General features: G+C 47.7%; 1 protein-coding gene across 5 annotated transcripts; it reads left to right on the top strand.

Moving 5' to 3' along the window:
* The first annotated feature begins 26 nt into the window (after positions 1-26).
* AIRIM (AFG2 interacting ribosome maturation factor) lies at positions 27-11,549 on the top strand. Of its 5 annotated transcripts, none has more exons than XM_073007466.1 (5): positions 27-133; positions 2,455-2,735; positions 6,711-6,890; positions 9,692-9,810; positions 9,967-11,549. In XM_073007466.1, exons 2-5 carry the CDS (start codon positions 2,461-2,463, stop codon positions 10,002-10,004), a joined length of 612 nt encoding a protein of 203 aa, XP_072863567.1. In that variant the 5' UTR covers positions 27-133; positions 2,455-2,460; the 3' UTR covers positions 10,005-11,549. The 5 variants fall into 5 exon arrangements, with proteins under 5 accessions (XP_072863567.1, XP_072863570.1, XP_072863568.1 ...); XM_073007469.1 differs by lacking the exon at positions 27-133 and adding an exon at positions 1,757-1,873 and having other exon boundaries at positions 2,458-2,735; XM_073007467.1 differs by lacking the exon at positions 27-133 and adding an exon at positions 1,785-2,339.
* The last annotated feature ends 1,179 nt before the right edge of the window (positions 11,550-12,728 follow it).

Raw genomic sequence — 12,728 nt, forward strand, 5'->3', positions numbered from 1 at the left:
CCCTGCCCTCCCCACCAACCCACCCGGCTCCGCTCTGGCCGGCTGCAAACTATACAAACTACTACTCCCGGCAGGCCTTGCGGCGGGTCCTCATTACCCCAGGTTCTGGAGGGCTAGGGGTCGACTAGGTCAGGTAGGCTGTAGGATTCTGCTCCGGGGCCGGGGGCTGCTTCTTCCAGGCCTGGCTGCCACTGAGTAGCCGAGGGGCCGCCGTGACCCTCTGACTGATTGACTGGCTGGCTGCCTACGTCTGCGCTCCTCAGGGCCCCAAGCTCCCCAGGCCGAACTTGGGGCAAGTGGAGGGTCGGCGGAGACAGAGCAGCCCCGACAGGGTTTGGAAGGGGCCGGGGCGGAATGACAGGGGAGCGGGGCAGGGGTGCAGGCTTTGGGGTGGGCGCGCCAGCCCGTGGCCAGTTTGGGCAGCGAGTGGGGAGAACCCTCTCGTTCCTCGCTCGCCCGCGGGCCGGCCACTCCCGCCCAGTTCGCGTCTTGGCGCCTCGACTGGCTGTGCAGCGCGGGCCCGCGACTTCAGGTGCGAGTAGTCGCGCTTGGCAGCTGGCCACGCGGTGACTGCAGCGTGAGCCGCGGCCACCACACTCCAGGGAGCCCAGGGCAGGAGGCAGCTCTGGGTGTTCTGGCCGTGGGCCTGGGAATGGGCGTGTAGACCTCGAACCCCGCTGAGCCGCAGTCCTGTCGGAAGTGCTAACTGTGCATCTTGGCATCTGCCCACGGCCACAGGGTTGGATTGCTCAAGGGTTGTGCTGAGACCCAGCAAGGCTAGAGGCTAGTTTCGAAGCTGTAGCTCAGGCTGAGTCTCAAGGCGGGCGACGACTGGACGGCCAGACCGGCGAGCTCTTGACAGGTTTGTGGCCTGATTGTTTGGATTTGGTGCTTTTCACCTGTGGATGCGGTCTGAAGCCATGTCAGAGGGGTTGTTTGTGTTTAAGCGTGCATGTTATAGGCTATGGGAGTGGTAATCTTGCCTCGCCCCCTCTGAGTTCAGGAACAATCGAAGAAATAAGCAAAAGTGCCAAGCAGGCTCCTGATGGGCACCAGTGAGCTTGGGGACAGAGCAGTCCAAGCATAGAAACCCTGGCAAGCCTGGCCCTTCCTAGAAAGTCCTTTCTCTCTCTCTCTTCCACCCTGGTTTGTTGCTCCATATGCAAAAAATATTTGAATGTCGCTCTTCCGCCCGAGGTCAGCCCTGGGCAGTGGGTAGTGGGGGTGACACCCAAGTCTGCTGGGTGCCTGAGGATCTCCATCAGTCAGATGGCCAAGATGAGAGGGGACGACAACCCGTACCTCATGTAGGCTTTCCCGCAGCAGATGTTTTTATGCTGGGCAAATTGGGCTTCCAGCCTCTCGGTTTCAGGGTTTCCTTCACCCGACTCCCCAATGTGCCCGACCTCCCTGGGCACCTAGGACGTCCACCTGCATCTCAGCCAGAGCTGCCACGTCAGGAGCCCGTGATTCACTAGTTTTTGCCAGTTGGTTGTGATACACAATGTCAAAAGTGTCATTAAGGCACAGCCGGAGGCGCAAGCTGAGAGGAAAAGACTCCACAGTTAAGAGGACATGCCACCACTGCCACCCAAATTAACTGCCGCAGGCTGACAAATGAGAAGTCGCCGTGTTTGGACGGTCCCAACATCCAGTCCCAAGGAAGCTTCAAGCCGAGTGGCCAATCCACATGTTGGACTACAGTACCCAGAAGTAATTTCGGTACTACGATATATTTTCGCGACTCAATAGCCTTGCAAGCCTGCGGAGGAGCTTTGAGGGCGGTCGCCTGTGAGCATACGCAGAGAGACTATGGGCGCGTGGTGCTCACGCTTTGGGTGTCTTGACTTTTAAGTTTTTCCGCTGGTTTCAGGTACGCGACCGGCAGCCTCGGGCAGGGGAGACAGGACTGTAGGTCAGAGAAGGACGGCGATTGGCCACCAGGAATCCTCTGAAGCAGGAGACTGCCCTATCCAGGTTACCCTTCCCAAGGGGAAGCCAGGGTCTCCTTCAGAAAGCTGAGGCAGGGCCGGGGCTGGTGGTTCACGCCTGTAATCCCAGCACTTTGGGAGACCGAGACGGGCGGAAAACCTGAGGTCAGGAGTTCAAGACCAGCCTGGCCAACATGGCGAAACCCTGTCTCTACTAAAAATACAAAAATTAGCCGGGCGTGGTGGCGAGCACCTGTATTCCCAGCTACTCGGGAGGCTGAGACAGGAGAATTGCTTGAACCCGGGATGCAGAGGTTGCGGTGAGCCGAGATAGCGCTACTGCACTCCAGCCTGGGCGACAGAGTGAGATTCCGTGTCGAAAAACACACAAAAAAACCACTTCTGGAGGTGAGACAACTCCTGTGTGAACACGAGGACGGAGATGACGCCCACCCTCGACCCAGTGCCTCCTGGACTGACTTGCCACCCCAACGTGGTTATTTTCTATTTTTATCTTTTTCAGCAGAAGATGACTCAAGACCGGCCTCTGCTTGCCGTGCAGGAGGCCCTGAAGAAGTGCTTCCTCGTGGTGCAGGAGCAGCAGGGCCTGTGGCAGAGTGCCCTGCAGGACTGCCAGCCCCTCCTGTCTTCCCTCAGCAACCTGGCGGAGCAGCTGCAGGCCGCACAGAACCTGCGGTTCCAGGATGTGCCGGCGCTTCGGGCCTTCCCAGACTTAAAAGAGCGGCTGAGGCGCAAGCAGCTGGCGGCTGGTGACATCGTCCTGGACAAGCTAGGGGAAAGGCTGTAAGCAGCTCCGTAGTGCTCTTTCCTGGTGGAAGGATTTTAAAACGAGGTGTTTTATATGTAGCTAGTATCAGTCCAGAAGGTGTGTTTCTCCTTGAAAGCGTGGCATTTGGAGGTATCTCAACTGTCCTTACTTATCATCTGGGGCAGTGAGACCTCTGTCAGAAAGCCATTTTCTGGCATTTTCCTTGTCAGAGACTAGGCATGGCAGTGGTGGGCTTAGTGGAAGTCACAAAAGAAGAACAGAAAAGGAGCGGAGAAAGCCTATTAGCTCTGCCCTATAGTTTTCTTTGGTAAAAGGCAATGAGGAGCTGTGTAAACTTAGTAGGTGCTAGAGCTAAGGGCTTTATATATATTACGTTATAAAGGCTCTTCAACATATCTGTGACTTTACTGCACTTAATTCCATGCAGGTAGGAAACTGAGGCTCAAGCAGATTGCCCATGGTGACACAGCCAGAAAAGGGTAGAGCTGGGATTCTAACTCAAGTGTGCCTGACACAAAAGCTAGAGCTCTTAATCACACTTTGTTCTGCTGTAGGTTGGTGTCTTTGTGCCCAATAGTAGCACGTCTCCAAGTTCTGATATGCTTGTTGTCAGACCCAGTATCTGTGTTACAGATTTTTTTTTTTTTTTTTTGAGACAGGGTCTTGCTCTGTCACCCGGGTTGCAGTGCAGTGGCACAATCACAGCTCATTGCAACCTTGACTTCCCTGGTTGAAGTGATCCTCCCACCTCAACCCCCCAAGTACCTGGGACAACAAGCGTGCACTTCCATGCCCGCTAATTTTAAATTTTATTGTAGAGATAGGGTCTCACTATGTTGCCCAGGCTGAGAGTTATAGGTTATTGAGGACAGAGGAGAGACAGGGCATGTGTGGCCTTTCCTTGAACCAGAACAAAAGAAAGGTCCAGTATATAGAGTCTGTGCCATAGACTAATAGGAAACTGTCACAGATGAGGATTTTCCTTTTATTTATTTGTACAAAATACATTCATTAGGCACCTTGTGGGATGCCAAGCACAAGGTGCCAGGAATACAACAATGAACCAGACTTAGTTCCTGTTCTTAGTTGAGTAGAAGAAATAAACAATCAGTGAATTAAATTGTGGGATGTCCTAAGATATTGATAAGTATGGCTTGTGTGGAGGGGGGAAGCTTCTGGGGAGGAAGTGATATTAAAAACCTAATGGTTGAAAAGGTGTAAACAGAGTCAAGACGTGGGTGTGAGTAGTGTGCATAGGGAATAGTATGACTGGCCCGGCACGGTGGCTCATGGCTGTAATCCCAGCACTTGGGGAAGCAGATCACTTGAGGTCAGGAGTTTGAGACCAGCCTGGCCAACATGGTGAAACCCCGTCTCTACTAAAAATAAAAAAGTTAACTGAGTGTCGTGGTGCACTCCTGTAGTCCCAGCTACTGGGGAGGCTGAGGCAGAAGAATCTCTTGGACCCGGAAGGCAGAGGTTGCAGTGAGCCAAGACTCCCACTGCACTCCAGCCTGGGTGACAGAGCAAGACTCTGTGTCAAAAAAAGAGAAAAGTATGACAGGAGCAGAGGCCTGATAAGAGATGAGATCAGCTGAGTATGGCAGCTCAGCCTGTAATCCCAGCACTTAGGGAGGCAGAGGCAGGAGGATCACTTGAGCCTGGAAGTTTGAGACCAGCCTGGGCAACATAGTGAGATCCCATTCTCCACAAAAAGGAAAGCAAAACGAAAAAAAGATGAGGCCATTTATGGTGCCTCACACCTGTAATCCCAGCACTTTGAGAAGCTAAAGGCAGGAGGATCATTTCAACCCAGGAGTTTGAGACCAGCCTGGTCTCAAAGCCTAGGCAACAAAGTGAGACCCTGAGTCTATAAGAAATCAAAAAATTATCTGGGTGTGGTGATGTGCACCTGTGGTCGCACAGGGCCTACACAGGGGGCTGAGGCAGGAGGATCACTTGAATCCAGGAGGTCGAGGCTACGGTGAGCCATGTTTGTGTCACTGCACTCCAGACTGGGTAACAGAGTGAGACTCTGTCTCTAAAAAAAAAAGAAAAAAGATAAGATCAGAGAGGTAAAGCAGCTCATGAAATGATGGGTAAGTTATGTAGAGGATCATATGGTTGCTAGATCTATCTATCACCTCCGACAGAGTCTCACCCTGTCACCCAGACTGGAGTGTGGAGGGAGCACAATCTTGGCTCACCGCAACCTCTGCAAGATCACTGCAACCTCCACCTGCTGGGTTCAAGTGAGTCTCCTGCCTCAGCCTCTTGAGTAGCTGGGGTTACAGGTGCCTGCCACCACACCTGGCTAATTTTTGTGTTTTTAGTAGAGACAGGGTTTCACCATGTTGGCCAGGCTGGTGTCGAACTCCTGACCTCAAGTAATCCACCCTCCTCAGCCTCTCAAAGTGCTGGGATTACAGGTGTGAGCCACCACACCTGGCCTATAATGACATTTATATACCATTGTATTAACAGAACAGGTTTACTGTAAGTTGTATACTTTTTTTTTTTGAGATGGAGTCTCGCTCCATCACCCTGGCTGGAATGCAGTGGTGCGATCTCGGCTCACTGCGAACTCCGCCTCCTGGGCTCACGCCATTCTCCTGCCTCAGCCTCCCGAGTAGCTGGGACTACAGGCACCCGCCACCACGCCCGGCTAATTTTTTGTATTTTTAGTAGAGACAGGGTTTCACCATGTTAGCCAGGATGGTCTCGATCTCCTGACCTCGTGATCCACCCACCTCGGCCTCCCAAAGTGCTGGGATTACAGGCGTAAGCCACCGCGTCCAGCCTGTCAGTTGTATACTTTTAAAGGGTGAATTTTATGGTATGTGAATTATATCTCAATTTGAAAAATAGAACACTGCCTGTCAAAGCCTACCACCCAAGAGGCACTTGGTTTTTTCTAGTTCAGTGGCTTTCAGACTTTGGACCTTGACTTAGAGGAAGAAATATATTTTATATCATTCATAGACACACATACATACATATATCACTGGAATGTTTCACAAAACAATATGAGTGCTTTACTTAATATTTTGTCTTTTATTTATTTTTATTTTATTTTTAGAGATAATTTCACTCTGTTGCCCAGGGTGAAGTGCGGTGGTATGATCATAGCTTACTGTAGCCTCTAACTCCTCCTGCCAGTGTCCTGAGTAGCTGGGATTCCAGGAGCATGCCACCATACCTGGTTAATTTTTTTAAATTTTTGTAGAGACCGTCTTGCCGTATTGCCCAGGCTGGTCTCAAATTCCTGGCTTCAAGCTGTCCTCTGGCCTTGGCCTCCCAAAGTGCTGGGATTACAGGCATGCCATTGTACCTGGCTTTTTTTTTTAAAAAAAAGTTTTAATTTAAAAAAAATTATATTTACTTTTGAGATGGAGTCTCGCTCTGTCGCCCAGGCTGGAGTGCAGTGATGCAATCTTGGATCACTGCAACCTCTGCCTCTGGGTTCAAATAATTCTTGTGCCTCCCAAGTAGCTGGGTCTGCAGGTATGCACCACCACACTTGGCTAATTTTTGTATTTTTAGTAGAGGCAGGGTTTTGGGACATTGGCTGGTCTCAAACTCCTGACCTCAGGTGATCCACCTGCCTCAGCCTCCCAGAGTGCTGGGATTACAGGCAACAAGCCGCTGCACCCAGCCCCTTTCTTGAGTCTTGAGCCACCCCTACATCCAAGGCACCGTCACTAATCTCCTTAGACCAGTGGTCTCGACTGGAGATGGTTTTTCTATGAGGGGACATTTGGCATCATCTAGAGGCATTATTGGTTGTTATGGCTTATGAAGGGTATAGGTATGGTTTACTCCTGTCGTTTAGTGGGTAGAGGCCAGGCATGCTCCTAAACGTCCTACAATGTACAGGGCAGCCCTTCACAACAGAGAATCATGTCCAATATATCAGTAGTGCCAAAACTGAGAAACCTTCCTTTATACCTGTCTCATGATATTGCCTAACGTCAGACTCTTTCTTGCAGAGCCATCCTCCTCAAGGTGCGAGACGTGGTCAGCAGCCATGTGGAGCGAGTGTTTCAGATCTATGAGCAGCATGCAGACACAGTTGGCATTGATGCTGTCCTGCAGCCTTCAGCAGTAAGCCCCTCTGTGGCTGACATGTTGGAATGGTTGCAGGATATTGAGAGACATTATCGAAAGTCGTATCCTTTGCACACATTTCAGGTCACGGCCAGAGCTGTTCTAAGTCTTTCAAATTTCAGTTTTCACAAGATTGGAAAACTGGATAGTTTGAGTCAGTTCTCTTTGGTTCCTGAACCTGGATTCTTCCTGCATTCCTTTGTATAATCCTTCCTCTAATAATTTACTGAGTCGCTGCTACCTGTCAGGCACTGTTCTTGGTACAGAGAGACAGGCATTAAAAAAGGAAAGTAGAGTGCCAGATGGCGATAAGTGCTATGGAGAAAAATAAACCTGGGAAAGTGAGGAGTGAGGGTGGGGTTGTGATTTAAAATAGGGTGGTCAGAGCAGGCCTGATGAGAAAGTGATATTCGAGCAAAGATCTGAAGAGGGTAAGGGAAAGAGCTATTTGGGGAGAGAAAGCTACTAGGCAGAGGAAACATCAAATGCAAAGGCCTTGAGGTAAGAACATTCCTGGTCTATTCAGGAAATAGTGAGGAGGCTAGACTAGAGTATGAGGAGGAACCTAATAGCAGGTGAGGGTAGAAAGACGGAGGGGCTTGACTTTCTAGGGCCTTGAAGGTCTTTGAAAGAATTTGGGGTCCGGGCGTGGTGGCTCATGCCTGTAATCCTTGCACTTTGGGAGGCTGAGGTGGGAGGATTGCTTGAGCCCAGGAGTTTGAGACCAGCCTGGGCAACATGGTGAAACCCCATCTCTACAAAAAATACAAAAATTAGCCACACGTAGTGGTATGTGCCTGTAGTCTGTAGTCCCAGCTACTCGGGAGGGTAAGGCTGGAGGATTGCTTGAACTGGGGGAGGTTGAGGCCGCAGTGAGCTGAGATTGTGCCACTACACTCCAGCCTGGGTGATAAAGTGAAACTCTGTCTCCAAAAAATAATAATAATAATTTTGGGCCAGGCATGATGGTGTGCAGCTTAGTCCCAGCTACTCAGGAGGCTGAGTTGGGAGGGTTGCTTGATCCTGGAAGGTCAAGGCTGCAGAGAGCCATGATCGCCAGCCTGAGTTATCACCAGCCTAGGTGACAGAGCAAGACCCTGTCTCAAACCGCCCCCACCCCCACCAAAAGAAAAAGCATTCGAGTGACAGAAAAAGCTCTTAGAAACTTGATTAAGGAGTAACAGGATAAGACCTATGTTTTTAACAGTATCATTCTGGCTTCGTTCTAGGGTAAGATTTGGGGTAGTAGGGGCAAGGGTAAAAGCAGAAAGACCAGTTAGTTGAAGCTCTAATATTTTTCTCTCAAAAAATTCTTTTTTGCCTAGGAGATGGGGTCTTGCTGTGTTGACCAGGCTGGTCTTGAACTCCTGGCCTCAATGATCCACCTTGGCTTCCCAAAGTGCTAAGAGTACAGGTATGAGCCACCATGCCTGGTCTCTCAATTCTTGTCTGATACCTGATTTTAGCCTTTGGCTTAGGTTTCTGCCTTCATGTGAATTTTTCTTGTCTCCAGTCTTGATTTTTGGTTCCTGCAGATGCCTCCAACTGGATTGTTCTTGGAACTGCAAACTCAAGTTTAAAATTGAACTCCTCAATCTAGCCGTCAAATTCAGCCCCCTTTTCCTTGAGTTGTAGAACCTACCCTATTTTCTCTTTTATTTATTTATTTTTTGAGACAGAGTTTTGCTCTTGTTGCCCAGGCTGGAGTGCAGTGGCATGATCTTGGCTCACTGCAACCTCCACCTCCCGGGTTCAAGCAATTCTCCTGCCTCAGCCTCCCAAGTAGCTGAGATTACAGGCACCTGCCACCACACCCGGCTAATTTTTGTAGTTTTAGTAGAGATAGGGTTTCACCATGTTGGCCAGGCTGGTCTCAAACTCCTGACCTCAGGTGGTCCTATTAGCTTGGGCTCCCGAAGTGCTGGGATTACAGGCATGAGCCACTGCGCCCAGCTTATTTTCCCTTTTAAATGTGTTGGTAGCAGCAGTAGTAACAGCAACAGGAACATGGGCAGATGGAGCAAGAACTGCGGCTGACATTACTAAGCACTTGCTATGTGCTAGAGTGTTTACACAGTCACTCGTCAAGTCCTTTCCCTCTGTTTCCCTGGTGCTTCTTTGATTTTCCTTCTCTGTCCCCTCTGCTGCTTACATGGCTTCTTACCTCTCACTTGGATTCTTAATTGCATGTAGCCTCTTGACGGGTTTCTCTGTCTAGTTTCTTTCCCTCTAAGCTGACTCTAATTAATGACCTCTATTCCTTCAGGAAGTCTGGCTCTGATCCTGCTCCTTAGGATCAGAATTGTACTGTACAGTATAGGAATAGCTCCTGTTGCTAATGGGATAAAGTTCAGAGCCCTGCCTTGGTATTCAGTGTTCTTTCTGTTCTGACTTAGCCCACCTTTCAGCCTTTCTGACTGCTTTCCATGTGGTGTCCATGCTGAGCAGACTGGAAGATTTGCTTTCCCTGAATTCATTCTATGCGTCTGTGCCTTCATTTATGTTTCCTACCAGCTGGGATGTCCCTGCTTCCTCTGAATTGGATGTATTTATCCTCTGAACCTCCACTAGCTTTACCTCTCATGTTAGTTTTGTTCTTTCTTTTCAGGATCTGGTTTTGTCCTCACCATGCTGAGATCCCAGATTTCAGAGATAGTTTCATTCCTCTTTCCCTGTAGCACAAAGCCATATTAGTAAACAGTTGCTCAGGAAATATTTGTAGCATAGGTGAATCAGGCCCACCTGGTAAAATGTAAGGATATCTGCACTTTCATTTTTATAGCTCCCTCTGGTTCTCACCAGCGTGTTTTTTTAACTTCAGCATATTTCATTTTCTTTTGAGCAGTCCTTAACTTCCAGAAAGGTACCTGAATAGAAAGTATCTTCTTTCCTCTATCCGGTGGGGAGACTTGGCAAACATCCAAGCTTTGCCCAAGGCCTGGGACCGAATTTCAAAAGACGAACACCAAGGTCTTGTACAAGGTACTCGTTTGTGTTCTTCCTTCGTGTCTCCTCTCCTCCTTTCTCTCCCTGTGGCTTACCTCTTTGGAAGCTTTAGGAAGGTACCCTTGCTGTGCCTCTGTGTTTTATGTTCTCGGGAGAGGTGATAATGCCATTTTTTCTTTCTTCCTATTTCAGATATCCTATTGAATGTTTCCTTCTTCCTGGAAGAGTAAGGAAGCTGTGCGTATCTGGAGACCATGGGCACCACAGTTGAAGACTGACATTCTAAACCCTGATGTTTTTAAAGAAACGTCAGTATTTCAGTCTGACATATTTGAAATATCAGTGCCTTGAACCTGAGGACTAGGTCTTGGGGAGGATTAGTGCCTAGATGTCTGATGTCGGAGCTGCAGCATGCCAGGCCATGGCTGAGAGTATGTGAGCCACACCTTGCCCTTTTCTGAGGCTCAGGGAAGTGGATGGAGATAGAGACACAGCAGGAAAGACGGTGCTGAAGAACATAGTGCCTTGCCTCCACTGTAGTCTTGAAGAGGTGGGGAAGCAAGGACAGGAGGCAAAGAGCCACACTGCCCTTGGCATCATCCAGAGCATTGTCTGGTTGGCACCAGGTCCTGGTTTTGTGTCTTTTGTCAATATCTGAATCTTTGACAAAAGAAAAAGTGATTTTGATGATTTAAAGAAATAAGGGTGATTTTGACAGAAAATATATTTTAAAAATAGTGACCAATTGCAGTAGTTATTCTCAAGCCAATTTCCAGAGCCTGCCACCAGGGGGAGGTGGTGCAGCATGAGTCTTTCTGAATGCTTTGTCTTTGAAGTGTTCCCCTATTGCTGTTACTGTCTCAGAGGAAGTAACTGGGCATGGTGAGACTCCTGACGTGACAGGAGGTTTTTTGGCCAAAGCTGGCATCTGACTTGCCACATTCCTCTGAGTCTGTAGTACCTGCAGGGGTGGGAGAACGCCAGCCCAGGGTCAGTCCATCAGGGTTACATTTCCAAGGCCCGCTGCCTTCGTCTATGTAATGGCCGTGTTACTTTCAGACCTTTCAACTTCCCAGGGTGTTGTAGAAATCTTGGTCATTGAATGTAAAGGGACTTAGTAAAGCGTATAGATGTTTTTCAAAAATGAAAATAACTTTTTTTCTTGTAAGTGATAAGCTTTTATAAAGATCATAGGAAAACTAGAAAAAAATGTAAAATGTAGAAAATTGTAAAACAAACTTCATTAGAGATATTTTGATATGTATCTTTTCAGTGTCTATTTACAAATTTTTTCTTTTAACATAGATAGGGTCTCACTATATTGCCCAGCTCAAACTCCTGAGCTCAAGGGATCTTTCCACCTGAGCCTCCCAAAATGTTGGGAACACAGGCGTGAGCCACTGCTCCCGGCTAATTCACAAATTTTTTTAAAGGACAAACATGGTATCATCGATACATACTGTTAGGTTGTCTTTTTTAAAAAACCTACTATAATTTGTTCATCTTTTTATAAATATAGCTCAACACAGTTATATTCCTTTTGTGAATGTATTATATCTACAATTTACCTTTTTTCTTACATTTTACATGCATTTTCCCAAATCTTTTTGTTTTCCTATCTGTAAAGGTAATACATTCTGATTATGAAAATTTAAAACGCTACATAGAAATGTACTATTATCTATCTGCCAGATAATTATTATTAATAATGTGTATTTATTTTTCTAGGAATTAAAATCTATCATATAAGTATTGCAAATAAAACTTAAAAAGCATTTGAGCGTCAAGTCTTATGTTGGGCTCTGGGGACAGAAATAAAAGAGAGCCCTAGAAAGGTTCACAATTCTACCAGGGAAAGATGAATGTGCAAGTAAATCACTGATATCTTGTGGAAATTTTGGTTTTGATTCTGTAGGTCTGGGATGGGGCCCAGATTCTGCATTTCAAACGAGGTCCCAGCTAACGGTCCAAGGACCAGACTTTGGATGGTGGAGATTTAAGTTGTAATACAATAATAAAAGTGTCAGAGTTAAGGTAAAAACAGGTGCTATGGGAGAATAGAGGTGATAACTAATTGCCTGTGGGACTCCTTGATGACAGTGACATTTGCCGTGTGCCTTGGAGGGAATTTTACTTGGGGCTAGGAGAAGGGTGCGGGACATTCCATGCACAGGAGACAGTCTAAACAAAGGCCGTGTTTGAGGCAGAATGGAAGCCAGCACTTGATGAAAGTTTGCTGTGTGCCAGGCATTGTGCTTGTTGCCTTTACCCTCCAGAACTGGCAAATAATAGTTCAGTATCGCAAATAACGAGTTCACAGATGGATGGAAGGATGGCAGGAAATGGGTCAGTAAGGGTGGATTGGAACCAAACTGTGAAGAGGATTGTGAATCCCAGCTCAAGTGTTTGTATTTTGCTCTACAAATGGGAGTTGCTTGCTTATGTGTATGCATGAGTAATAAAGAGGTTTTTAAACCTCCCTCATGGAAGCAAGTAATGGCTAAGTAGAAACAAGCATGTTTATGGTGCTCAGTAATAACTATATAGTATTGAAGTATAATTGTTACTGTTTTTATTTTGTTCCCTGTTAGTATTTTGTCTGTTAAAATGCCATATTTTTCATTGTTCTTTTTAAATTTAAAATAAATTTTATTTTTTTGAAACAGTCTCACTCTCACCCAGGCTGGAGTGCAGAGGCACAATCTCAGCTCACTGCAACCTCTGCCTCCTGGGTTCAAGTGGTTCTCCTGCCTCAGCCTCCTGAGTAGCTGGGATTACAGGTGCTTACCACCATGCCTGGCTAATTTTTGTATTTTTAATAGAGACGAGGTCTCACCATGTTGGCTAAGCTGGTCTCGAACTCCTGACCTCAAGTGATCTGCCTGTCTCGGTCTCCCAAAGTGCTGGGATTACAGGCGTGAGCCACCACACCCAGCCTGGTTTATTTTTTAAGT

The sequence above is a fragment of the Chlorocebus sabaeus genome, chromosome 20, assembly GCF_047675955.1.
Source record: "Chlorocebus sabaeus isolate Y175 chromosome 20, mChlSab1.0.hap1, whole genome shotgun sequence".
NCBI classification, from domain to species: Eukaryota; Metazoa; Chordata; class Mammalia; order Primates; family Cercopithecidae; genus Chlorocebus; species Chlorocebus sabaeus.